The sequence below is a fragment of the Nymphaea colorata genome, chromosome 12 (assembly GCF_008831285.2).
Source record: "Nymphaea colorata isolate Beijing-Zhang1983 chromosome 12, ASM883128v2, whole genome shotgun sequence".
Taxonomy (NCBI): Eukaryota; Viridiplantae; Streptophyta; class Magnoliopsida; order Nymphaeales; family Nymphaeaceae; genus Nymphaea; species Nymphaea colorata.
This window is the reverse complement of record NC_045149.1, coordinates 15,608,943-15,634,837: the sequence shown is the minus strand read 5'-3', so window position 1 is coordinate 15,634,837 and position 25,895 is coordinate 15,608,943. Positions and strand designations below refer to the sequence as shown.

Sequence of the window (25,895 nt, the reverse complement as noted above, 5' to 3'; positions counted from 1 at the left end):
GAGAGTTAAAGGGTTGAAAAAAACGACGTCAGTTCTTACTTTTTGAGGTTCGTTGGTTGGATTACTCACGGCAGAGAAATCAAAACATATCATGGCTACAATTTTTCATCTTGTGGTTGGTTGCACCTTTTCAGTTGTTTGACAATAGATGTATCTGTCTAACACAACATTATTGCATGAATCTGCCTCAAATTTTTACCACCCAGTAAGGTCTCAAATTATTACATACCTAAGTAATAAATATTTTAGAAAATTATGTGGTTCACTTTCTAGTTGATGCTACATTCAAAGAGAATACTTATTAAAAGAACGCCGTTGATCAAATCCAAGTTCATCAACCGAGATCCTACACGTTGATGTCCCGTCGATCCATGGTCATAGTAACGTACGACCATTTATGGGCTAATTGAGAATTGATTCATCTTTCTATCCCTATTTTCACTATTTTCAAAGAAGAAAGAAAAGGGGACCCCCGTTTGATGTAGATATGCTTGACTTTCGCTTCATCAGTTTTCTTAAAGGGAAAGCCAAACCTTCACGTCAGCTTTCTGTTAACCCACCGGATAGTGATAAAAGGAAGTCGGATTTGTCCTTTATTTGGACGAGTAGTTGATAGGTACTAGGGCCCATCGAGCTCGGGTTTAGGCCCCAAAAAACCAACCCGATGGAACTCGATTTGACTTGATTTATATCTTTAATATTAATTTAATATATTAATAATATCTACTTTATTTTAAAAATATTTTATATTTTAAAAATATTTTATATTTTAAGCGGGCCAAGTCTGAGCTCAGATGTCGGATCGAACGAACCCGAACTCAATTTTCAAGTGTCCGACCCGAGCACAACTCTGATCTGACCAACTCGACCCAACCCGATGCCCTGTGCAGTTCAAATCGATCTCACATAACACCAAGTGTCATTGGCTCCAAGCTTTTCGTGATTCACCCACGTGGCCATTGGATTTAAAAGCCCACAAATTCGCGTCTTCAGAAGCACGCAAATCTTTTATATTATTTCTGACAGCGACAAAGGCGAAAAATAGTTGCCCACATGATTTTCCCCACCGAAAATCTGCATTCGCAACCCGGGACCTATATTGAATCAAAACCCGAATACCTCTTCTGGCTTTTGCGGTGTCGTGTTTCCAATTTCAACCGTACAAAAGTACATCCCAAGAGTGGTGCCGCAGCGACCCAAGCTTTTCATGATTTTTTAAAAGCACAAACACCAACAACCCCCCTTAAAAACCCTCCACAGAATTAAAAAAAAAAACCCTGAAACACAGCTTACAAACAACTTTTATGATGCTTGAGCATGCATAGGCGTGTCTTAGCTTCATATCAGTCCACACTTTCCTCCCATTTTTTTGTAATTTTACTTGGGAGAAACCATCATAGCCTAAGATACTTTGCCAACTCGCTCCGCATAAACCTCCCAAGGCCATTCCCCCACACCCATGTTCCAAGCATGTATCAGTTTCTGCATGGGTCAAGTGCCTCTGATATTTGACCAAGCGACTGGCTGCCATCAACTGCTGGACCAACCAGGTGTGTCAAACATATTGGGGTGTGGCTTCCCTCACATTAAAAACTGATAAATGAAAAGAACTACAGAAAACAACAATTTAACTAAATGGATTTCATCCCAAGTTTAAGATTCTCTACATTAAGCCAGACTTGGTAAACTAGGCCGATTTGCAGTCTAATTCAGATTCTTCGCAGCTCTGTTTTCCCAGAGCAACCCCAATCCCAAGAAGAGGAAGGGGAAACAAAAAAAGATCCAAGCAAGTGAACAGAATATGACCCCCATAAATATCCATTGTAAACTACACAAGATTGAACTGACCACATAACTACTTTCTATAAGGAGTGTGAGAGCCTAAAACAAGCCTTATGAAGAGAGAAACATACCAACACTCGGGCAACAATGACAGGTCTTCAAAACCCATACCTCTCTTACCACCTGCTTGTCTTCAAACATACAATATCAAGCTGTGTTTGATCACTCATAAACATTTTTAAGGGCGTAACTCTGCAATCCACAACTTAATCACGGGTGAAATTCTTCGTAAAAAATTTAGCCTGTGTTATGCCTTCATTTCATGAAACTCCAGGAGAAAATCTCTCCCTCTATCTCTCTCTCCATGCAAACACAAGCCACGCCCTTGACTTGTCCTCTTGAAACTTATCAACGTCATATATGCTGGGCAAAATGACATTGTGAAACTTATTTCAGGGTATTAAACAACCCTTTAGACAAGTATTCATGATTGAGAAACAACGACCTGATACAGAAATCATCGTGCAACATAGCCTAACTGGCGGTGACATAATTCTACAGCATGCATATCCACACACGCAATACCCAGCTTTTTAAAAGTCTGAACAATCATAACTTTAAGCATCTCCCGTCATTGCATTCATATGTATTTGACCATCCTGATTGGCAATTCTGGGGGAACTCTGATTTTTCACCCAACAAAAAGCTCATTGTCACTCCCATCTTTTTAATAAACAAGCCCACCACTTTTTATAGTGATACATTGATGCATAAAACAAACCAAACATCACATTACACTTTTCTATGGTGCCAGTGGCACAAGAGTGGGGCAAAAATCTAGAGCTAACAGAAATAATTCCACAGCCGTCTGCTGGCAATAAATAGATTAAACAGGTAGCTAAGAGTGACCTGCTACTTACGGTTTGCGAAGGATCACATTAGCCAGCCTCACCTATACCAGCTGCCATAGATTTTTCCAACAGACTGGTTATTCAGTAACAAACATTTGACAAACAAATATTTTGGATCAGTGCAACCAGAGATGAGCTCAGGCCAGTAGATAGCTGGTCAAGAGTTCAAACCTCATTTGATCCCCATGTGCAGAGCTTCACCATGCTTGCCCTGGTGAAAGTTCTCGGTATTCAAGAAGCCTTTACCTTGAATTTTCACTGCCAGGGAGGCAAGCATAACAGCTTAAACCACCAAGGTTAGGTCTCCCGAGTTGAGATTGATTTCTATCCTAAAAAAAACAGCTAAATACCTCCAGGCCTTCTTGATCTTTTGCTAATACAGTTATATAGCATCTAAAGCCATGAGCTTGGACAGGTACCTGTATGGCATTAGCATCCATATGCTCGTGAATTCGAAGAAGCAGTGCTCCCATAATACAAATCACAATTTTTTTTCAGTATTAACAAATGGAAATTATGAAAGAATTGATAAAAGGGATCACCCATACTAATCTTTAGCTACTCGAACAAGCAAGCCAGTTGGAGTTTCGACTGTTTTGAGAAGACCAGTGCCAATCAAATCCCTCAAATGAAACCTTATATCAAGCTGCGAAAATCTGAGCCGCTTCTTCTCAAGGAGGGCCAGCATCATCTCCTTGTATTTCCGGCGTTTCATAAAAGACATCAGCTCCTTCCTTCCCTGAATAATAGAACAAAAACTATATGAAGAACAAAAGATGCTTTCTAGTTGGAAATTGAAATCAATATCTATAATAACTGGAGATACTAAGCACAGGTGGAGCCAGGACACTAAATAAAATTTCTAAAAATTTTTCACAAGGGCCACCATAATTTTTCATATGTTTTATAGGAGACAAACCAGAGATATTTGAAAATTTTAATATGCAAAATTTTATTTTTTCAAAATTTAATATTACAAAATAAAATTTTCTGCAATAGTACCCCAAAAAAAATACTAATGTATTTGCTGTAACCCCAATCTTTTTGCAACAGTTTCATTTTATAGAAAAATAATAACAAATCATTTGTTTACAGCATGATAAGAAAAGTCCCTCACCTGCGACAGTCCCTTGAGTAAACTCCCAATATTTGGAATAGAGAACCAATACATGTCTGAATCAGCCAGTTGGCGTGTCTGCAGAAAATGGCAAAATTCCTAAGACAAAACAAAAGGCACTGCAAGCAAACTGTGCCTCAATAAAGCCAAAGTGAGATGATTCGACATCCCTAAAACAGAACTAGGATTTGCAAATTTCCACCACAGATGAATGTGAGAATAATGTGCACAATGAGGAAAAAGAAATTCCATAGACTGAAAAGCCAAATAAGCCTTCAGAATATTTTGGCATAATAGTGTTCAAAAGAAAACTGAAGTAAAGAAGTTTGAAAGTACAGGATAAAACAAATGAAGGTACAATTTCTCCACTAAACATTGATGACTTTTTGATAAACCTGCTCCACAATGTGCCAGCTATTCACAGCTCAATATCAGAAAGCATAAAAGATGTCTATGCTTTGAAATAATAATAAAAGAAGAAAAAGGAAATGGGGAAAAAGAGAAAAATAACCAAACAAGCCATTTAAAGCACCATAAGCATGTGAGATAATACCACCCAACGACGTTCACTTAAAATGATTGTTCAGTTATTGGACACCAAACAGAAGAAGAGACAGCTTTAAAATCCATCAGTGCAGAATGTGTGTCAAGGTTGCAGCCAGACCTACACTTGAAAACAAGCATCAAAGAACATAGGTTGCATGACAGATACCAGCCTCAGAGCATATAATACATGGGCAAGTCTCAAGAGTGAATCTCCACCTACCACAAGACCAGCATTAATCAAGAGAGATATGTGATCATCTTTCACATTGCCTGCCGATGATAGGAGAAAACACTGCAATGCAGCAAAATGTACCAATATTATAAATAATAAACAATGAAAACAAACAAAAATTACAAATTCCCTTTTCACTAGTACCTTTCCTAACTAGGTAGGATTTTACGCTTATCGAGAAAGGAAAATAATTGCTAAGTCCAACAATTATTAATTGGAATCATAAACCAAATACATTTTGTTTTCTCCATTGTTGATCATGCAGGTTATTTAATGGTAAGCAGATGAGAGGAAGACAAAGAATTGAATATTTCTACTCATCAACAGCTAATTCATAGTGCATTCTAAAAGATACTTGCCCAGCCATTGAGACACACAAGAATGCACACTCATTAGTATAAGTAAGAAATAAATGAATACTTCCACTTGGGAAAGAAACATGTTCTGATAGAACAGATATAAATGATTAGCTGAAGACAATTTTTAAAAAACAGTTAGAATCAGAAGGCATACATTTACATCAAGCCAAATAGCAGGAAAACTTAATGAAGAAAAAGTGATATCAATGCATAAAACCTTTGTAGCAATCATATTTCCTAGCTTAGGTATTTCAGAAACCACTAGGAAAAACTTAGACAAATTACATAGATAACTAAAAACAGAAAATAAGATAACATGCATATCAACACAATCATTATCACAAAAGGAAGTTGTTTGCACTAACCAGCTCATGATGCCCAATACCAACATCAAGGTTGGAGGTGATGACATACATTTTGAACCACTCAAAAACAACAACATCCGCTGGATCTTTTGCTTTCACCCTTTTAACGGCTGAATCCATCTAAAATCAGGAAAAGAAAATGTAATATAAGTCTGTAACTAAAACACATAACTGCAGTAGAGATTATGTTCAATTTTAGAAATTTACAAAACAAGCACTGAAATCTTCCAGACCACAAATACTAAAATTGAAGAAGCACGATAACCATCAGGTGAAGATGTAAATTATTTGAGGAAGGAAAAAAAATATGGGATGGTAAGCCAAGTTGCAACTCAAGAAGCATAAATCAAAAAAATATTTTGTGAGAACGCCAAAATTTATGGAAATACATCTTTCTGGATAGAAATCAAAAGGTGGCACTTGATAGGTAATCAACAAAGGAGGTGGTGAGAAAAAATATGTGAAAGCTGTCAAGTCAAAGACCCTGAATCAAGTACCATCCCTGTCATTTTGTTGCTCAAGCCTCTCATGGTGTTGTCCTCGTATGACTTAGAGGTAAGAGCTCACCCTCTTCATCCAGGAAAATAGAAAAACATCTGGATAGTCAAGAAACGATTCCCACCTAGGTAACAGTTAGTCTAAGTTATGCATGAAAAAAGGTTCCTCAAGCCTAATTCAACTACATGCTGAAATTCCACGGTTCCAAATTCTTAAACTAATGAAATAAAAAAGGGAGAAAGGACATAATAAAATTAAAAAAAAACTTATAATGACTTTAAGTATGGGCATAATTTTTTTTTTCAATACATTAAATAGTCTTGAACCATACTCTGTAAGAAGATAGCTAATTTGTATGCAGCAAGATGGCAGGATATATTTCTAAGAATGTGCAGAACTATCTCCATAGTTTGAGCATTCTTGCACTGCCAATCCACAAGACAGCAAAGTAAGACATGACATTGTTTAACGTTCCATTTTTTTCACTCTTCTGGAACTGGAATAGATATAGCCATATAGGCATTGCTTCATAACTCATATCGGCCTAAAGTTAGATATGTAACATAAAGTAAAACGTTGCAAATTTTTTCTTGTATTGAAACACTAAAAAGCTTAAGAAATACAAAAACATAAAAAAAAATCTCTATGAAAAATTATGAATTGCATAAACATAACAAAAATAACAAATATAGCTACCTACAGCATGCATGCTTTCATTAGAAACAATTAAAATTGACCACTTAAATCACTCTCAATACTTAAATGGGCATCAAAACAGAAGTTTTTGTTGTGTATGAGTTGCTCCTTAAAATAACTTAATGCTCATAATTTTTTTAGTTTTGAGGATAAACTTAGAAAAAACCACGAAAGCCCTAATTTTGTTGCATGAAGTCAGTTAAATTTTATTGTTTTACTTAAATGTGTTTACCATAGTTACTAGGAGGTTTCGGGAAGACCTACATGGGGCACCTTTCACGTATAAGATGCTTGTCCCAATTCATTCCCTTCCTTATTGACCTATGTAAACTGTATATTCAGCAGCTTCTTCTTGAACCACCTCATGCCTGAATCCCTGATGGACTCATCAATACACCTATAATTAAGACTGATCCTTTGGTAGAACATCCTTATACATAAATACAAGTTCCTATGCACAATCCAATATTGTGCAACTTTGCTATCTCCCTCTTCTCAACCGATCTCTTGCATGCCTGGAAACGCGTCTTCCAATCCACCTCTTCGATCCTACACTAACTTCAAGCACATGATCTTAAATGATATACTTCCACGCTACAATCCTAATAACCAAAAGAAGACAGAAAATTCTGAAATTTTACCGGAGTTGCACCATCTAGTTACATAATTCTAAGCTGTCCTAAATAAGACGATGCCCAAATTATTGCACTTATCATGATGAGATACCATATAAGCTACTTGAAAGTTGAAACTGAGAAAGGATCTAAACCAGGAAAATTTTTCAGTAGCAGAATAGAATATGAAATATTTATCTCTTTGAGTTAAATTTGTCTCTTTAAGAGTTATCTATAATCACTTCCGCAAATAACTCTATACAAAAAGTCATTTTAAACATAACAGATTTAGGTGTGTTAAAATGCCATCCACCATGATTGAAATCCAAACTAATTAAAACAAAGAGTCAGAAAGTTCCAGCGTAATGTATTTATACATGTCAATCACAAAATATTCACCCGAGGTCCCGAACACCTTGAATTGATCAAGAGTAAACTTAATAATACCAAGATCTATAACTAAGAAGAATAAATAACGCAAATATGCAATGCACCATTGCATCTAAGAAAACTTTCTGTGGGTATTCTTGGTACTAATGCATGAACTGAAGAATAAAAGGGGTCGTGCAGATGAGTAACTAAAGGACAAGGGCAACCTGCTTCAAATAGTCATCCATAAACATGACAGCCTGATCATCTTGTCCTGTATTTAACTTGAAGATCCGCAAAACCTTCTCCTTTCTCAATGACTGAAAAAGAAAAAAGTAGAAAGCAAATATCTAAATTATAATGCTGAGCAGTACCATGAAATGGCCAAAATTTGCTACATTAGCATTAGAGAAAACGATCAATCTACGAAAGGATGGTGAGTATGCAAAATCTCATTCAAAAAATTGAGGAACACAACACTAAGCCTAGGCCCTAAACAGTAGACAGAAATGTCGTCAAGAATTATTATTAAGAAGGATGCAGAGAAGAATATTCAATCTTTTTACACTAACAACGACACTAATGGATCTGTTCCAAGTACATTCTTATGAGTTACAAACTCTCTATTTCGACACTCACACAGAGTGATTTCATTCTATTAGCATTTGACATACTGGAAAGAGACCAAGGTCATCAGAAAGCCTGGAAAACAGACCTCCAATTCCCTGTCAACTTGAGTCCTGTCCTTGACGCTGCTGTATAATTGTGACCGAAGAATAAAAGGCTCAACTGACACCTGAAAAGCTTGAAAATGAAACAGCGTCAACCGTATAAATGCCACTTATGACGTAGATCAAGATACCGGAAGACTGCAAAAATTTCCAAAATACAGGAGGATGAAAGAAACGCAACATAAAGTGTTTTCTTTCTTGGAAAGTACGGAACCTTTTCCATTTTTGGAAACTGAGTCCGCATAATTCTAAGTGCAACCATTGTATCGCTAAATGTACGGTGGTCCTCTGTATAGAACAAGAACAAACCAGTGAGTCAGCCACCAATCTACGCCCGCATATACATGACGAATCAATTCAACTACCAAAAAATAACATATGTGAAAACAAAATGGCCTAAGCACGATCCAGTCAGATGTCCATGCTACGTCGGATGTTTACCCATAGATAGCGTGTAAGCTCTTAACCAGAAATCTAGCAGCATTCCACAAGCCAGCGGTAATCAGTTGCAAAGCTAGGTCAACCCTGGCTCTAAAGAATTCAGCTCATGAATGTCGGCATGTTGCCCAATAACTCCCATTCTTAGCACATATTTGTCGCCAAAATCAGTCTGGCCTGGAATTTTCCACCGGCGAAGCGATCATGGAACAAAGGTTCATGAATACGGACGATAATTATTCTCAAGCGAAAATCAGTGCTATCCAATTCCAACCAAATATATATGCCTAAGTTGACGAAATATACCGCCTAATAGAAACTCAACAATCGATGGGTCACACACACACACACACACACACACACACAAAAAAAAAAAACCTACAGTCCACGACTTAATGATAAAATGCTCGAGTCAGTTCCCCGTTTGCATTAATCGTCGACCTGTGGACACCGAAACACGAGCAACCCATGCTCGAATTGAAAATATTCTCGCAAGAAGGGGAAAAGGAAGCAAATAAGGGACCTAGGGAGAGGCTATCGTCCTGTGGTGCCTCTTCATCTCGAGCCCTTTTTCTCCTGCCCGGGCTTTCGTTCTCCATGGAAAAAGCGATCAGATCGACGATGCTCTCCCTGCAAATTTCCCCGCGAATATTGTGGCGGGATCTCTCTCTCTCTCTCTGCGTGTCAATTCTGCGGCGGGAGAAACGATTCATGCAGACGGTGCTCTCGCCCGCCGCTTTCCTTCGCCGGTTTAGTTTGTTTAGTTGGTCGTTTCCGTTTTTTCAGTAAGACGCAAAAGCTCGATTGTCCAAAATTACGTTTTATGTAAAGCGGTATCGTAGAGCAAGACTTGGATCCGGCTCTCAATCTTGCAGGTTGTCACTCGAGATGACCGAAAATTGAATCGGTTGAACCAAATGACCAATATACCCTTGACCTTTTCAAAGAAACCTTTGTATTACTGAAATTGAGAAAAAAACTTCTCACGTAAGATGACCGAAAATTTTATAATTTTTCTAAAATGTTCAAAATTTATTCGAGAAGGTGGCATTCTCAAATGTAAATGCAGGGCTCTAATGAGTCAAATGTACAAAATATACTTATTATTAAAAAAAACGTTTGATATGGACAAATATAAAAAGGGAAATGTTTCTGCGTAAATGACTGAAATCTCCTTTAAAAAAAATGACCAAAGTACCCAGACCTGAATCTCACGGATGAATATTACAAACACTTGACCGCATTTTTGAATTATAAGTTTTTAGTTGAGAACTACGAATATCAGACTAATTTGTCGCTCCGTAAACAAATGTTTTTAAGTTTTCCGCTTCTTTCTCGACCGTTCTACCGTTGAAGCACACGGATCCTTAAAATTTCTTTTTCCTTTTTTCTTGTTCCCCCTCTGGCGTATTTTCCCGGCCTTTCTGGAAGGAAGAAGGCATCTGAGATTCGATCCGCAGAGAAAACCCGTCGTCGGTGTCCATTTTTTTCCGTTGCGAATAAGCTTTCGATTATCTGTTCTTTCACACACCAAGATTTCTGTTTTCACGGGCGTCGGGACGCCGGAAAGTTGCCTTCCCTCGCACTTCCGGTTAAATCCATCGCCGGAATCTTCCCTATGGCGGCATCACCCACGGGTGCGCCCTTCCCCTCTCCCGTGACATCCGGCGCCTCTCATTTCACGTACTCGGCTGCTCTCTTCACCGATCCTTCTTCCACCGCCAGCTATGCCACTGGAATGACGCCTGCGTCCAATTTTCCCGTCCCTTTTCATCTCCAGAATACCGATCCCTCGGTCCAGAAATTGACTGAATATATCTACCAGAACACCTATCTGTTGCCTCAATTGCCTCAGCCAGCGAAGATTCAAGCACCGCAACAACTATATCCTTCTGCATACGCCGCTTCGGCACCCGCGGCAACGCCGGTGGCGGGAGTTTATGCTGTTCCTCAGTACCAGCAGGTATATCATATATGGATAAATGTCATCTCTTATTGATTAGGCCCGTCCAGTGGTGGCGTTAGTCTTACGGCTTATTTCCTCCTTTATTTGTTTTTTGTGCCGACAGGCGCAGCAGCTATTCCAGAGGGACGCACAGATTATCACGCCAGAAGCTATTGAGAATGTGAAAGCGGCATTAGCGAGCAGCGAGATCGATAACAATGCGGAGACGAAGAAGAAGGCCGTTCCTCGGAAGGCCGCCGGGCAGACCTGGGAGGATCCGACCCTTGCCGATTGGCCAGAAAGTACGGTCTTGCTTTTTAAATATTGTGCCCCGTCCTTCTTTTTCTTCGTAACTATCATATTGCGAGCTGAAACGGATCCCTGTGGAGGACAGAAGCAGTAATGTTGGCTTCGGTCACGTTCATATCATATTGTACATTTGGTTCAGTAGCTTCATATGATTTCCTTGTGAAATAAAAAATCAAAGCCACTAATTGTTAGTTTGTTTAAGTTTTCACTGTGTTGATCTCCAAAGCAAGCAAGTTACTTAGGAGAGGCGAAACATGATTTCTCAGATAATATGGTGCTATTTGTGGACCAACCCCTGTTAGTAGCTTATTAGTTTCAGTCTTGAGCGTCTTATCTAATAAATTACTTTACTAGTTCAATTAATTTTAGTGCTAATCTGAGGGATTTTAGTGTTATTCTGGGGTCTTCAATCTCTTGATTTTGGATTTAAAGATATTCCTGTTCTATTACTTTTAGTATTAAGCGATTGTTCAATGAATTTTTAATGTGAACCATTGGCCTAATTATCTTGTTAAAAAAACTCCTAGAGCATCGTCCTGCCCCATGTATACTCCAAGCAGAGGGGTCCTTAGCTTGCTCTATCTGATTGCCATTACAGTGTCTGTTTCGGTTCATTTGGAACGTTAATTTATTTGCTACCAATATAATGACATCAAATATGGATATGTCTACCATCTCTCATAATCTCATCTTAAGTTTTAATAAATTTCACCCGCCTGTTAAGAAAATAAAATTCATGATTACTTTCTTAAATTTACATGACATATGAAGATTTAGAAAGGGAAGGTGATTTTTAAGTTCTCCTTTTTTATATGTATTATATATTCAAATTTTATTTTATATGATTGTTACTGCAGATGATTTTCGGTTATTTTGTGGAGATCTTGGAAACGAGGTCAATGATGATGTTCTTACAAAAGCATTTTCAAGATTTCCTTCATTCAATATGGCAAGGGTGCGTGTTTTTTTCCCCATGCCTAAACATTTCTGTGACGTCTGTATGTCTCAGTTTTCAATTTTTCCCCCTTCAAGCTACTCATTAAGAAAGAGAGAAAAACATAAGAGGTTAATTGTATACTTGGTAAGTTTATCCCGACAGTTCTTTAATCTATCCATATACTTCTCTCTCTTTTGAAGAGCAAAAATGATCCTAGATAAGTAGGCTACATGTAAAGAATTTATGTATCCTCAAATTGAAATTACATTGCAGTTCTTTTTAATATCCTGACTCCTGTGGTACCATGAAATTCAAGTCTGCAATCCTTGCTTGTTCTAAGATACGTGTCATAATGTATTCTCTGATGGTCCTGTGGTTTTGCTTACATGTAAATGTTTGTCAGTATCGTGAGAGTAGTCAAGTGCATCGTTGATGAGCATTTTGTACCTATCTGTTACGTGATAATGAGATCTTCAAGTATTGAAGGGTGGTCTGACAAACAAGCTATGTCACATGGGTGTGGGTTCTGGTGCGAATACGGCGAGAGTATACAAATATATATATGTGTACATATATATATATGATCTGTTATATATAAGTAATTTTATTTGTGTGTATTTTTAAACTTTTTTTTAACAAGGTTACCTTAATCTCATACAAAATTCAAAGTTTTATTAAATAAAATATGGGAGGAGAAAGAGAAGAGGAAAGATAGGAGAAGGAAAAAATGAAAAAAAAAAACGAGAAAAGAAGAACGGGTGCGGTTAGCAGCACCCGACTTGGTTTGACCGAGTTGGGTGCTGTGTCGGGCCTTCACCCACACCCGTGTGACTTAGCAAACAAGTGACAAATGATCATCATGTTAAGTTCCAAATCTAGTAACACGGTAGCTTTCTTCAGGAAATTGTCTATTATCTTTTTTATCTGATTGTTTTTACCTGTCTCCTGAGCACATGTATTATACTAAGATGGGCGTTTGTACGATAGTTGGAGGAGCTTAAGTAACTGAGAAAATAGTGAAGCACAAGAAAATATTCCAAAGATCTGTCTGTGTTTTGTCCTAACCTCTTCTATGTTACCTTTGAAATGAAGATGTAATTGTCTATTTTTTATTTTTAGTTATGAATCGAGTATCTTCGAAATAGCAGTATTTTGATTCATGACTTTGATTAAAGACAAGAACAATGGCACCTGGTCTTTGGGTTCATGACATTAGTCTGCTGAAGATTCTACATTTGGCGTTCAGATATGGTTTCCATATGTTCAATTTTCATACTTACTACTCTAGGAATAATATCATGCTTTTTTATAATTTGGAAAAACTTATGAAAAGATGTCCAACCTTGAGCAGATTTACAAAAGCTTGCTTGATGCTTAGGGAATTATTTTTAGCTGATTGAGTTGACAATCTATGTCTCTAATAACCGCTTTAACAATGGGGTTGGTCCATGCAGCTGCTGTGCTTTCTTTTCTTTTCGTTTTTCTTTTTTCCAGTTAGTGGGTGGAAAACTTGGTTCTGATGGTGGGGCTGGGAAAGATTGTTGACCTGTTCCATGGTCCAGTTAAAACTAATTACTTGTGCAGGGCCATTATATTGTTCTACTTTTACTCATGCAGGTGGTAAGAGACAAGAGGACTGGAAAGACTCGAGGTTATGGATTCGTTAGTTTCTCCAACCCTTCTGATCTTGCCCAAGCAATCAAAGAAATGAATGGTACTCTCCCTCTCTCACACAACACCACCTCTATGTCACATGGATTCTCCTAAATGGCTGTCGCACATGTGTCGATGCTGGTGCGCAGCACAGTGGGGTGCGATCAGCTGAATTGTGCCAAAACTGACCATTTTAAATGTGCATGTGACTAAACTAGCTGTAATATAAATATATATAAATATAAAAAATAAGGCTGCTAAATAGTTAAATAATTATATAACAAATGATATATATACATTATACATATACACATACATATATATACATCCTTGTCGCACAATTTTTCTGAAAACTTGTCACATCTGCACCAGCACTTGCACTTTGCACCCATATGACATAGCACCATATGCATGTGCGATATAGATGTACAAACATAGGCAAAGATGTAAATAGTTTTGATTTGGATCACCTAAATGCCTGAGAAATCAGGTTCAATTAGATTGGATGCAGCCAAAAGAATATAACTTTATATGATAACCACCTAACGTGATGGTAGTTCTTGTAACTTGAGGATAATCCAGTTAATGCTCTTCTGCTGATTTGATGTTAAATGTTGTTCGTTTTGATGTTTGGACCAATGTTATAAAAGGCGTAGCGTATCGCGTATCGGTCGGGCTGACCTATACGCTGTATCGTAACGTATCGTAAACGTAGCGTAGCGTATCGTAAAATTAATTTTTTAATTTTAAAAAATATTTAAAAATCAGAAAAATAGAGAAAATTTATTAAAAATCTGAAAAAATAAACAAAAAATAAGAAATCAAGAAAAATATATTCAAATATAAAAAAGATCATCATACATAAGGAACATTCATGTGTGTCAACAACGCATGCAAAAATTAGAAATTAGATATTCAAAATAACATAATAAGCATCCATCACAATTTTAAACTTGAAAATTTTATAGTTAAGACTTAGAGTCTTAGGACTTTGAGTTTTAGGACTTATATTACATCACAATTTTATAAGTTCAAAACATATAGTTATCAACTTATCATCTTTCATGATTTAACGATAATATTTTTCAAATCGATGAATCCTTGGTTATTTTTGATGAAAATGTGCAAAATCTCTCCCTCCTACGTTTCTTGGAGTCTTTAAATACAAGAAGAGAGAGAGGGAGGAGTGTTTAACCTTTAAAAAATAAAAAATTTTGTGTTTTAACCCGTATCGTACGATACGGGGGTGTATCGCCCGTATCGTACGATACGGCCCCCGTATCGCACGTATCGTGCGATACGTGTACGATACAGACGCGTATCGTCTTTAAACAGCGTATCGTATAGGTTTTCTTGACCTATACGATACGTATCGTACGATACGCGTCCGTATCGTACGATACGGATAACATTGGTTTGGACACATTAAAGTGTCATTAATAATCCTAGAAGGTCAGATACATAAAAAGTAGTGCACAAAAGTGTTCGCTTTATTGGCAGACAACTTGCACGCAGGAAAGTAGATCTGTGGGCATATTCACATTTTCAACCAACCTCCAGCTATCTGTAAGACTGTAACAATGGAACTATGGATGTGCACCACATTTTTCCTGGTCCCAAATTGATAAAACACGTCTATCATTTTTTCGTTGATCAATGACTACCACAGTATGCTGGTGCTTGATCGAAGACTTTGTAATCTGTTATCCATGTGATGGTGTTTGAGCTCGCGTCCATTAGTTTCTGACACGATATGTTGTAGGTAAATATGTTGGTAACCGGCCCATCAAACTGCGGAAGAGCACTTAGAAAGAGAGGACGGATTATGAAGCCTTGGAAAGGCAGAAGGTACACCTCTCTCTCTCTCTCTCTTTCGACATATATATATATATATATAATCTAATGTGTTTGTAATGCTCCTGTATCCTCCAGCATCAACAACAGAAGAAACCAAAATTGCCTAAGAAGGGTATTCTTCACAAGTGAAACTGTTCACGTGGGCCAGTAATGGTTGTTCGAAGCTATGGGACATGGATTGGATACAGATGATTGAGAAGCAGAAGTTTGAGGGTGTATCATATTTACTAAGCTGTGCATACAAGCTGGGAGTTTTGGCAAAAAAGTAGGTAGACTGCTGTTGTTAAATGCAAGAACCTCTCTACAATTTTATCGTGCATGATTCAAAACAATTTGAGAATTAAAATCCATTTTTTATTTCTTTTCTGCCTTCTCTTTTGATCTAAAATTTAAATGTCATCTAGGTAAGCAGTTAATAGCAGACAGCCACAAAGAGAAGAGATGCAAATGGGTTGGACTTCAATCAGTTAAACACACAGGAAATTGGGCTCGAATGAATTCAATACAAGCCGAGCGAAAAAGGGGAAACAGGACATAGCCAAAACACTTGCACAGATACCTATTCTTAAAGAATGCCGCTTTTTTCTTTGAGCATGCTGATAGTGAATGAACTTTTTTGTTGGTTTGGGCCCACGTTTTGATTTGAGCCGTTAGACTTTCAAATATTTGTTATTTCTTCTAAGTAGCATGTTTATACATATTTGAAGCCATAGGTTATAGATTTGGGGTCGTCCTTAGAGGCCACTGATGACAAATTATCGTTTTTATTTGACGTTTATATATTTATCATTTTTGTCTCCATTTGGCCATCAATTTATGAAAAAACTCGGAACAAGAGGCGTATTTAAGAAGATGTAATCTCAGGACCCGATATATATCGGGAGTCGGGACTTCTCAAGTCTACGCCACTCTATGCCGGTGCATAGTAAAGCAGTCACTTCTTCTATAGTAATCTTCGGTGAGTATGGAATCGACGCCGGTTTTAAATTCTGCTTAAACGACTGTTGGCATAAGACGATGAGGAGCGGCGTGCAGGGCAGCAGGAGCCCTGGAACGTTAAGGGGCCGAGTACCCAAGTACCTGATGGGTACCCTGATGCCCAGTGGTAGTTCAGGTGCCCTACCGTTACCTTGAAAAGAGGCTGGTAATCTGTCAAGCAATCTGTACCTAAGTGCAAAAAATATACAACGATGTCCTACAGTACAAGTAACCTATCTGAAAGAAGACCGTCGTTAGACCATGCCATTTAAGTGCATCAAACATCCACAGAAGAAAGAGAATACATGCGCACAAAAATGAATCTGGCATTCCTTAAAAGAATATAAAATGTTTTTCTGATGCGGAAGAATATAAATTGTTACGACAGAAGAACAGAAAAATTCAAAAAAGGACATCTAAATTAGACCAAATTGACCAATTACCTCCTTTCCATACACGGTACCTGTACTAATAAACCAATAAAACATCAAGGAAAATTTATGAGCATTTCCACATTCGCAATAATGAATAGGAGCGAGAAGGGGAGAGAGGGAGAAAACCAGATGACTCTTTAAACTGAATCTCTGAAAGCCTCTTCAGTTTGCCATACTTTCTTCTGGATCATGAAGATGACTTCATCCTCATCTGATTCTGCTTCTGTTTGGGAATCGGCCACTGCTTCCCAACGCACTGCTGCTAGGTATTTCTTAATGGCATCGATGATGGACCTCTTATCACGTACTATGATAAAACCACTTGGACGGAGGATACGATCCATTTCAACGAGCAGATCTTCCACGCTACATCCTTTCTTCTCTATGTCGGAGAACACGGTCCAAGCATGCAAAAGGTCGTACGTTCGGGGGTAAGTAGAAAACGCTTCACACCTGTTGAACAGATCGTAAATAAGCAAGTTCTAGATTAATCGGAATTTAAAGCGATCATACAAAGGAAAAACATTACGCGAGAAATTAAGAAGAAAGATGCATCAACTGGGAAAGTATCTTATTCCAATGCACTAAAATCACATATCCCTTGCGTAATTCACGAGTCATAGGTGTATATCAGTTATCACGGGATGGACGGCAACGAGAGACAAAACAGCTCCACTGCCATCCCATCCACTCCTTTTCGGTGACCCACTTCCTGGGTTGGATTTTGCAGATTAATCCAACTTCCTTCTATCATGGAGCATTGTTCTTGGTAAGGGCCTCACAGTATTCATACGCATTCAACATTATAGATACTTGGGTTGGAAGAGCTGCCTATATAAAATTCCACAACAAACATGTTCCTAGAACTCGTACAAATTGCTTTTTTGGGGTTTCCAATGTTTTATAGAAGGGACAGAAAACATGCTTCAGATGAGGTGTCTCAAGTTTGGTTTTGTTTCTTCTGAACAAGGAAAGTTTGATTATGAAAAAAAAAAATGAAATTCTTCTCTTGAAAAAGAGGCAGGATTTTTTGCAGTCACACATCTATAAGGTCATTTTCTGAATGCACGTACTAACAGGTTGTTGCTACTTATATTTATTTTAGACAGCAATATTTTGGCCATTTTGTTTGTTCTTGTTCTATGAGTTTTGGAAGCCAATCAAAAGGATTCATGCAAAGCCTGATTTTCACTAAAAACAATATCAAGTACCGACAAGTACTCCAAATCAACCTCTTGAATTTGTATGCACAAATAGTCTCTTGCTATTTATATTGCCCAAAAAAGCAGTATCTCTTGACAATTTTATTTTTAGTTCTAAATAAATTATGATCGTTATAACTAGTAACCAGCGTTTTTTTTTAATAAGAGCTGTAACTTTTTCCTCTTGATGTTTCTATCAGCATATTCTCATTCCAACACCACTCCCATACGTTCTTCAGAAGGACTGCTAGCCGACCCAGCCCTTTCTACGGCCGAGCCAGACCTTTCTACTAGTATCAGCAAACCAGCCACTGATTGCCATAACCACCACTGGCGTTGCGAATGGTTCATCTGCTGAATGCTGCAGGGCTTGTTTTGGTAATAAAGAAGTCTGATAAAGAACCTCACTCTAGCAGACAGGTCAGGCTTATGTTTGTCCCCACATCAAGACTGCTAATAAACTAATTTCAGACAATTGTGGTTCAGTGGAGGTCTTAGCCCAGCCTTTGACTGGTTGGTACTCCCAATTGTGATTACTAATCTCACCTCTTTGTCACCACCATCAGATCGCTATCACATCCTCTTCACCACACCACCACCGCTTCTTGTATTTTTTTCAACACCAGAACCACTACCACAACTTTCTAGTTTCTACAAATCCTGATTCCTAGGGTGCTTTACTCATTTCAGTTAGTTGAATATTCTCTCTGTGTGCGTATACATACATATACGTACACACACACACGTGTGTGTGTGTGTCTGTGAGAGAGAGAGAGAGAAAGAAAGAAAGAATCTAAATCACATTGAAGCTCAGAGTTTGAGCCAGACTTTCTGTACCCTGAAGAGAGTATCATAGTACTGCCTAGTCTCATAATTGTATTCCAATGTTCTGCCTGACACATTTAATTGGACAAGCTGTTCATGCAGATGGTCCTTTAAAAAACCAAACGGTTAATGCAGCAAGCCAGAGTAAATAAATTGTTTTCACATTTTAATGATCGGGGCTAACATACCCTTGCAACAATCAGGACTAAAATACGCTTATGACAATCAGAACTAGGGTATGCTAACCTTTCAGCTAAGTACTCCCTAATGCAGGTGTCCTGAGCTACATGCATTTAAAAGCAGCCCAAAACAACAAAATGATTCGACATGCCATATAATAATATATAAGCAATGTAGTTTTCCAGGGTTTTGCAAAGTTTACAATAATTTCTATGACTCCATGAATTACCCCGTTCTGGCAAATTGTAGAAAAGTAGTGGTCAGTTCATCCCTTTTCCAGTTTGACCTTTGGTGAATATGCCAGCCAAGCCTTCAAAAGCAATCTAAGATCTCGTAACATTACACAATTATAGCACCGAATACATCACCCTCCAAATGTAATACAAAATAACAGATGCAGGTTCACGTGTAATGTGCAGCAGACATAATTCATGGGGTCACTTAAGATTGTGATACCATGCACGTGTTACAAAACAAATAATTTATAAGGAAGCATACATGTATATGTGAAATAAGTTTGCGAATCTTACCAGTCATGTGTTGTTCCAATCAAGCCTCGATCGTATATTATCCTCAGAGTGCTTGGTGCATCTTCAGGTACAACATTCATCACCCAGACAGGTTTCCCTCTGAGAGATGCTGCAAAAGAACCCAAGTGGGCCTTCATGTCCATCAAGTTTCTTAAAGTATCCTCTTGAATCTTCGGCTTCAATAGGTTCCAATAATGCTCCACCCTATGTCGCCAAAGTTCCTGCACATATTGATGACCAAACCACCATTTTTAACACATGGTTACATGCAAATATAAGGATATGAATATCCAGTCAGTTTTAGTTTTAGTAGGTCAGTAGCATATATATGGGCATGCACTATGTCTCAATGCTGTTAGGAGTAGTTACCGTGTCCTTCTCAAATGTGGTAGGAGTCATGCCAAGGTCAGCAAGCCGAGGAGGAGGAGAAGCCAATCGAGCTGGCCAAGGAGCCAGTGCACTTCCCATAGCATTATGGTCATCTGTAAGATTCATTGCCACGTGAACAGGTAAGTTAGTTATGCACATTCGATCAGATGAATGAATTAGTAACACAGAAGAACCTTACTCTTGAGAAGGATCCTTTTAGTCATGTAATAAATAAAAAATTGTAAATCTCGAGAAGGTTAGGAAAGACACAAAATTAGAACTTGTACAAGAAGCACTCAAGGAATCAACTGTATAGAGGCTGAAAGCCTGAAACCTTTATATGTGGATAGTAAGACGAGTAACCATAGATTTGAAACAAGTATGGACGTTCATATTTCGAAAAACCTTGAACTTTGCAAAATCCTCCATTATTCTGTCTGTCAAGATTATGAAAGAAATTGCATTCCATCTACAGGTCCATGCATCAAAAGCAGGCTCTGTAAAGTGGTATGACATCAAAGCCCATTTTTGGTTGACTCCACCACTGTCATCAAACTTAAGCTTGAAACCAGTACGACTGTTCATTATCAGCAAGAAAAAAGTTTCCATCATATGGTAAAACTGTAACAACCTGGCCCAAAATTGACTCACATGGTGGTTTGCAAATCCTGACCCACCTGATCGCTGTTTTGCCTTACACCAAAAAAGCCTACAAACCAGGACACTCAGTTATACAGGACTTAGGTATATATGACTTTTAATATTTCTTAAAACTCTAAATACAATATTCCCACCCATTCATATACTTGAAGTGCTACAGTCTATCTATCTTAAAGAACATCTGTTCTTCCCATTGAACCCCAGATCCAAGTCTTGAGATGATCTGGATACCAAATTTAATGACCTAACCCAAAAATGACTCTATTGCTAGTTTGGCAGATCTTAATACACCTCATTAGCCGCATCGATTTGCACCAGAACAAGGCAACCCATCAGCACAGATACGACCCATCAGTACACCATGTACCATGAGACTAAAGTATATATCACCCTCAATATATCTTGAGCTCTTAGATACATGATTATTGCCAGCCACCATAAAATTGGGAGGTTCCGAAAACAGATCAGCTTCTATGAAAATTTAGGGTTGAAGAAAGAATGTTTTTCTACTACCTTTCAGAGGATATAGCCTCTACTTCATTAAAAAAAGCACTGTTTTTCATTAACCAAACAAACCCTTTGGATTTACCACAGCAAATTATGGTTAAAGCTGCAAAGTTTCCCAACCATGCCTTGGCAGAACTCAACAGAAAACTAAAAACAAACTAACTTTAGTATTTTAGGATATCAGGAAGCAGTTATCTAGGCACCTAGGCAATCCCAGGTGCTAGGTTGGAGCGTAGGGAGCTTGGATGACCTAAGCAGAGCCTGCAACAGTTTCTAATACCTAGTCTTTTGTGCTTCTAGGTTTCCAAAGTTTTCCATGGACTCCTTTTGCCTGTTCTTACATGCAACTTTGGCAAATAGGTATTAACAACAGGATCTTATCATACAATCATCTCTCAGCTAAATCATTTGGACAACCTGCACTCCACATAGATGCCACATTAAACATGCAAGTGCCTCCAGATTAACCAACAGATTACGGTAGTTTAAAGTATTAAACTTTAAAGTTTCATCTAGCCAATTCACATGGAGCCATGCTCCTTTCTGTTTCTCTGAAACCAAAACTACTGACATCTTTATGATGATGATGATGATGATGATGAGAAACAAAACGCAAAACAGAAATGGGAAAAGTAGGCACCTTCCTCTGTTTATGCTTAAAGGACATCCATAAACAACATCCAGTCCAAAGTCAATGTTAAAGCAAGAAAAGTAATTTTTAACACCACAGAATGAAGATCGATAACAAGAATCCCAGCTAATGAATTTCTCAACTTGGCCTAACCTTTTCGACCTCTCTTTGGCCTGATTCTCAGGAAATCATCATGAAGAGTAAAAAACATGCAGAATCACAAGCTCCACTTTTCTTGTGCATCTATAGTGAAATATAATAGAAGAGACATAACGGTTGACCTACTTACGTTCAGAGTATGGTGTAATGCAAGCTTCCATACGCACACCCCACACTGCATCTGGGTCATCGTCAGATTTGCATAAAAGAGGCCGAGTACCAGGTGCTCTTTTCATGTAACAGTCATTTGTAAGAGGTTTCTGCCATATCACAGTCTGATCTCTTTTGGCAGCAATTTTCCAACACATGCGTTCAACAAGAGCACTCATTTCTTTCCAAATACGGAGATCCTCTTCGTCTTGGGCATATGCTTCCGGAGATGAATAAGCAAAATAGCCACCTGGCCTCAGTAGCCTGTCTAACTCCAACAGAAGTATCCCATCCCTCTGAAGCCAATCAATTCTACATCGAGAACAGTGTGCTAATTCAAATGATCTGCTTGGGTAAGGAAGCCTCTTAGTTCCCAATACACCAAGATATGCAGGTATGCCCCTTTCTAATGCAAACTGAATCTGGTTCTGGTGCACGTCGTTTGGTGCCAATGACATTGCAATTATATCAGATGATAAAAGGTACGCTCCAAAGCTTGCAACTCCACAGCCAACATCAAGAACCGTCCGAAGGTTCCCATTATTATTTAGAATGTCGTCACTAAAGTTCAGCATCTGGAAATTTGGTTAAGGACAAGATTAACTGTGTAAATACTTGAATATGATGGCCATCTTAATGGTTCAGAGCTAGAGGAATTGAGTAAAAGTCTTACATTTGCAAGTGCAGAAATGTACTTATCAGCTCCATAATGAAAGTGAGTACCACCACCTGGAAAAACAATCTTCTCGCCCTTCACGACCATCCAGTTCTGATCAGACTTCTCATGAGCAAGGTGAGTATGAGGAATGTTGGCTTTCCATACTTCATCTCTGCTTCTTGGCCACCTGATTGGAATCTTTAATGTGCATTTACACAGAAAAAAATATAATCAGTTCAAAAACATTAAATATACATAAGATTATTTTTTGGCCATAAGTTTCCCTCCTCGAATACTTGCATTCTTTGAAATCTAAATTGCAAGATTTTGATCCATTTTTCAGATACTTAAGCTGATGCTGAATTTGTGTCCTGTCCAAATCAAATTTGATTCGTAACAGCATGATATAGACCAAACTGTTGTCCCCACTGGCACTGGAACGATTTTAGGTTAAGAAAATCACAGTGATATGCATGACGCTAAAATTTCTTATCGTCACCTGGTAACCATGTGGCGGTGGTATCAGACAATTGTAACGCCTTTCAGCCGGAGGACAGTGTCTTTCGTAGTGTTCCATCAAGTTCAAGTCTAGCTTCAACCTCAACTGGTATATGAGATTTCTGTCTAGGCACGGAATCAGCTCCGAATGTCGATCATCACAGACCTTTACAAGCATAAGCTATAACACTAAGTTGTTGGTGGTGAAACAGTACGACATTTAAGTATTAACGAAGATAGCAGAAACAACTCACAGGAAAGCTTTTGGGAACAAAATCAATACCACCGTCGTCCGTCCCAGGCCTGGACTCAGCTTCCGTCCTCACTCTATCGCCCGAATCAGCATCTTCATCCCCACCGAAGTAAGATGACCCTAACTTCCTTAGTGATCTTCCATACTCCAAAGCGGGTCCAGAACGAAAGGACGAACCATAGTATATGAAAAGAAAACAGAGAAAAACCGCCATGACACACAAGGAAGTGACCAGGCTCTTCCTTTGAGAGCCATCTGGCCGGCCCCTCATCATCCTTGCCTCAATTTTCTCTCCCTCTAGGGATTTTGGTTAGATAGTCATTGGCTGCACGCAGCTGCTAAACCAAGTCCAGTTGCAAAAGGGAGCTTAGCAACGTGAAGAAACCCGAGGTTAGAGACGCCGAACTTATCCCTGTATCCTATTCTGCAAGTCTACAGCCCCATCGTTTAGACACGAGAGCCAATATGCTGTTCGCAGAATTCAGACTAGGTCGGCAGATATTAGATCCACCAAATCCGGATTAGGCTTGATCCTGTTCAAATACAACAAGAAAATTTACGGTGAGACTTACCTGAGATGAGTGTACGCAACAAGTGAAGGAAAACAACTAGGCAACTAAACTCCACGGGCCTCGTCCTGAATTTTAAACAAAATATAGTGTTACCTCCAGAGCCAGGTCTGGCTCAGAGTTTTCGATAAAGGAAAAGCGCAACTGCAGTCCTGCTCCCCCCGAGAACAAGAGACTGGAATTTACGGAAGAAACAATAGTTTACGAAGAAGGTTCCAAAAGCTCCGGGATCCAGGAGTTCTGAAAAAAGGACAGGGGAAATGCTAGTAAAATCGAAAAGTCTGCATGCTGCCGCTTGATCCTCACAAAGACTTGTGAAAAGCTTGGAAACCAGTGAAGTTGACCAGAGGCCAAAATGAACAAAAACTACTTTGAATAAGAATATACTGGGAAACTCAAAACGCAAAACAAGTAAGTGACAAAAGATCAAGATTCACACAATCAAAGAAAAAGAAGGCACACGGCCGATGCTTCACAGGTAGACTCGTATATCTAAAGAGAAACTCGAGGAGGAAAGCAAAATTGTAAAAAGTAATTCATCTCTGCATCTAATCCCAAACAGAATAAATGTGGAGACAGAGACAGAAAGAAGGATGTTTACGAGCGAATTCAGATCTGGTACTCCTCTTCGGCCGACGGATCCTCCCGATATACAAAACCCTAAAGATCAAGCCCTTATGAATCTGCGATCGAAATCGGGCTCCACCGAGGGAGCGAGAGAGAGACAGAGATATGAATGAGATACGGATGGAATCTGGATAGCTTTCAAGCGCGTGGATTTCTGCGACCGCCTTTTTGCGGTGGCGCGTCACGTAGATCGCCTCCTTAATGGTCGCCAATTTAGCAAATATTTCACAAAGCAACCTCCTCTTTAGATGAAAAACAAACGCAACCTCATGTTCAAGCGTTTCACATTGAATCGCGCCAATTGAATTGAACGCGTAACTTTCCAATTGAACGGTTAAATAATGAATTTTAGAACTTCAGCTCTTTTTTCGAATTCCTTTTAACGTGAAACACCTTTTATGAAATAAAAACTTTTGAAATAAATGAAAGTTTTAGTTTAAGAAAAGAAGAGAGAGAAAGAGCAGCAAGATAAGATCGTTTTGAGTTCATGTTTCCTTGCCACATGAACAATGAAGAACAAGCGACATATTTTTTGAAATTTAAACTTTATCATGCATCAGATCTTGGGCTTCTTACCGATTCGCCTTCTTTCTTTCTTCTCAAATAAAAGCATGAAACTTCGAATCTCAAGTGATCCTTCAAATGCTTTTAAATTTGTTGACAATGGCTTCTTCTAAGGCATGGTATCTCGCTATTCCAAACCACGAGAATGTAATATATTATTGCAAGCAAACAACTATCAGTCAAGCAAATGAAGTTTATGACAGCATAAACAATAACCGGCCGCAGAAGATGTGATCAGTAACTGATTTTTGGACGAATCTAATTGAAACGTGGTCGAGATCATTGCTTTAGTTGGGTAATTCTTCCACTCAAATGTGAAGTTGTGCCAGCAGAAGACTTATAATAGGGACGTAAGTGGATCTGCAAGACTTGAATATTCACCTGTTCTTTGATCTATTTAATCAGATTTGGTAAAGGAACTTCAATCAGATTCGGTTCAGCATTTAATGTCATGACACGATTCAAAACTGAGCCTAGCATGCAAATCCGGAACCTTGTGCTGATTGGACAAGAATTCGATTCCAGAAATAGTTTGAAACCACAGTTTGATCTGAATTCATTTTCGTAGTCTGATTAATGGAAGAAATTTAAAGGATGAATTCGACCCAAATCAAATCGAAGCCGTCCACGCCCCCTGCTTCACAGTGATCAATGTAAAAATTGAGCTCCGATTCGTGATGTGACACACGAATTGCGACTTGGTGGGAAGTCTGGCGTTAAAATAAAAGCTACTCCTATGGGT

At 38.5% G+C, this 25,895-nt stretch overlaps 3 protein-coding genes across 7 annotated transcripts; 1 reads left to right on the top strand and 2 right to left on the bottom strand.

Moving 5' to 3' along the window:
* Positions 1-2,506: 2,506 nt before the first annotated feature.
* Positions 2,507-9,476, bottom strand: LOC116266352 (uncharacterized). 3 transcript variants are annotated; one of them, XM_031647524.2, is made up of 8 exons: positions 9,182-9,474; positions 8,435-8,508; positions 8,205-8,285; positions 7,717-7,809; positions 5,313-5,432; positions 4,577-4,648; positions 3,811-3,888; positions 2,507-3,432 (listed from the first exon to the last, which is right to left on the bottom strand). In XM_031647524.2, the coding sequence occupies exons 1-8, from the start codon at positions 9,369-9,371 to the stop codon at positions 3,241-3,243; spliced, it is 900 nt and encodes a 299-aa protein (XP_031503384.1). In that variant the 5' UTR covers positions 9,372-9,474; the 3' UTR covers positions 2,507-3,240. The 3 variants fall into 3 exon arrangements, with proteins under 3 accessions (XP_031503384.1, XP_031503385.1, XP_031503386.1); XM_031647526.2 differs by having other exon boundaries at positions 3,267-3,432; positions 4,479-4,648; positions 9,182-9,476; XM_031647525.2 differs by lacking the exon at positions 8,435-8,508 and having other exon boundaries at positions 8,205-8,293; positions 9,182-9,476.
* Positions 9,477-9,849: 373 nt separating this feature from the next.
* On the top strand, positions 9,850-16,156 carry LOC116265987 (uncharacterized). The gene is made up of 7 exons (XM_031647016.2): positions 9,850-10,621; positions 10,728-10,905; positions 11,770-11,867; positions 13,467-13,563; positions 15,265-15,350; positions 15,435-15,624; positions 15,764-16,156. The coding sequence occupies exons 1-5, from the start codon at positions 10,277-10,279 to the stop codon at positions 15,309-15,311; spliced, it is 765 nt and encodes a 254-aa protein (XP_031502876.1). The 5' UTR covers positions 9,850-10,276; the 3' UTR covers positions 15,312-15,350; positions 15,435-15,624; positions 15,764-16,156.
* A 487-nt stretch (positions 16,157-16,643) lies between these two features.
* LOC116265678 (probable methyltransferase PMT8) lies at positions 16,644-24,765 on the bottom strand. Of its 3 annotated transcripts, none has more exons than XM_031646470.2 (9): positions 24,564-24,765; positions 24,059-24,202; positions 23,395-23,926; positions 23,142-23,306; positions 22,658-22,840; positions 21,965-22,559; positions 19,878-19,990; positions 19,509-19,729; positions 16,644-17,224 (listed from the first exon to the last, which is right to left on the bottom strand). In XM_031646470.2, the coding sequence occupies exons 3-9, from the start codon at positions 23,665-23,667 to the stop codon at positions 16,909-16,911; spliced, it is 1,866 nt and encodes a 621-aa protein (XP_031502330.1). In that variant the 5' UTR covers positions 23,668-23,926; positions 24,059-24,202; positions 24,564-24,765; the 3' UTR covers positions 16,644-16,908. The 3 variants fall into 3 exon arrangements, with proteins under 3 accessions (XP_031502330.1, XP_031502332.1, XP_031502331.1); XM_031646472.2 differs by having other exon boundaries at positions 24,059-24,137; XM_031646471.2 differs by lacking the exon at positions 24,059-24,202.
* Positions 24,766-25,895: the final 1,130 nt, after the last annotated feature.

Bases quoted from the DNA above. Each gene is read 5' to 3' on its own strand.
- LOC116266352 (XM_031647524.2), bottom strand. From the start codon at position 9,371: ATGAATCGTTTCTCCCGCCGCAGAATTGACACGCAGAGAGAGAGAGAG. The intron at 3,889-4,576 runs GTAGGTGGAGAT...CATTTTCTGCAG, and splicing joins TGATTAATGCTGGTCTTGTG to ACACGCCAACTGGCTGATTC. The intron at 3,433-3,810 runs GTGAGGGACTTT...TCTATTATTCAG, and splicing joins TACTCAAGGGACTGTCGCAG to GGAAGGAAGGAGCTGATGTC.
- LOC116265987 (XM_031647016.2), top strand. From the start codon at position 10,277: ATGGCGGCATCACCCACGGGTGCGCCCTTCCCCTCTCCCGTGACATCC. The intron at 10,622-10,727 runs GTATATCATATA...TTGTGCCGACAG, and splicing joins CTGTTCCTCAGTACCAGCAG to GCGCAGCAGCTATTCCAGAG. The intron at 11,868-13,466 runs GTGCGTGTTTTT...TTACTCATGCAG, and splicing joins CTTCATTCAATATGGCAAGG to GTGGTAAGAGACAAGAGGAC.
- LOC116265678 (XM_031646470.2), bottom strand. From the start codon at position 23,667: ATGATGAGGGGCCGGCCAGATGGCTCTCAAAGGAAGAGCCTGGTCACT. The intron at 23,307-23,394 runs GTGAGTTGTTTC...ATGCTTGTAAAG, and splicing joins TTGTTCCCAAAAGCTTTCCT to GTCTGTGATGATCGACATTC. The intron at 17,225-19,508 runs GTAAGATTCGCA...TCTGTTCAACAG, and splicing joins ATTGGAACAACACATGACTG to GTGTGAAGCGTTTTCTACTT.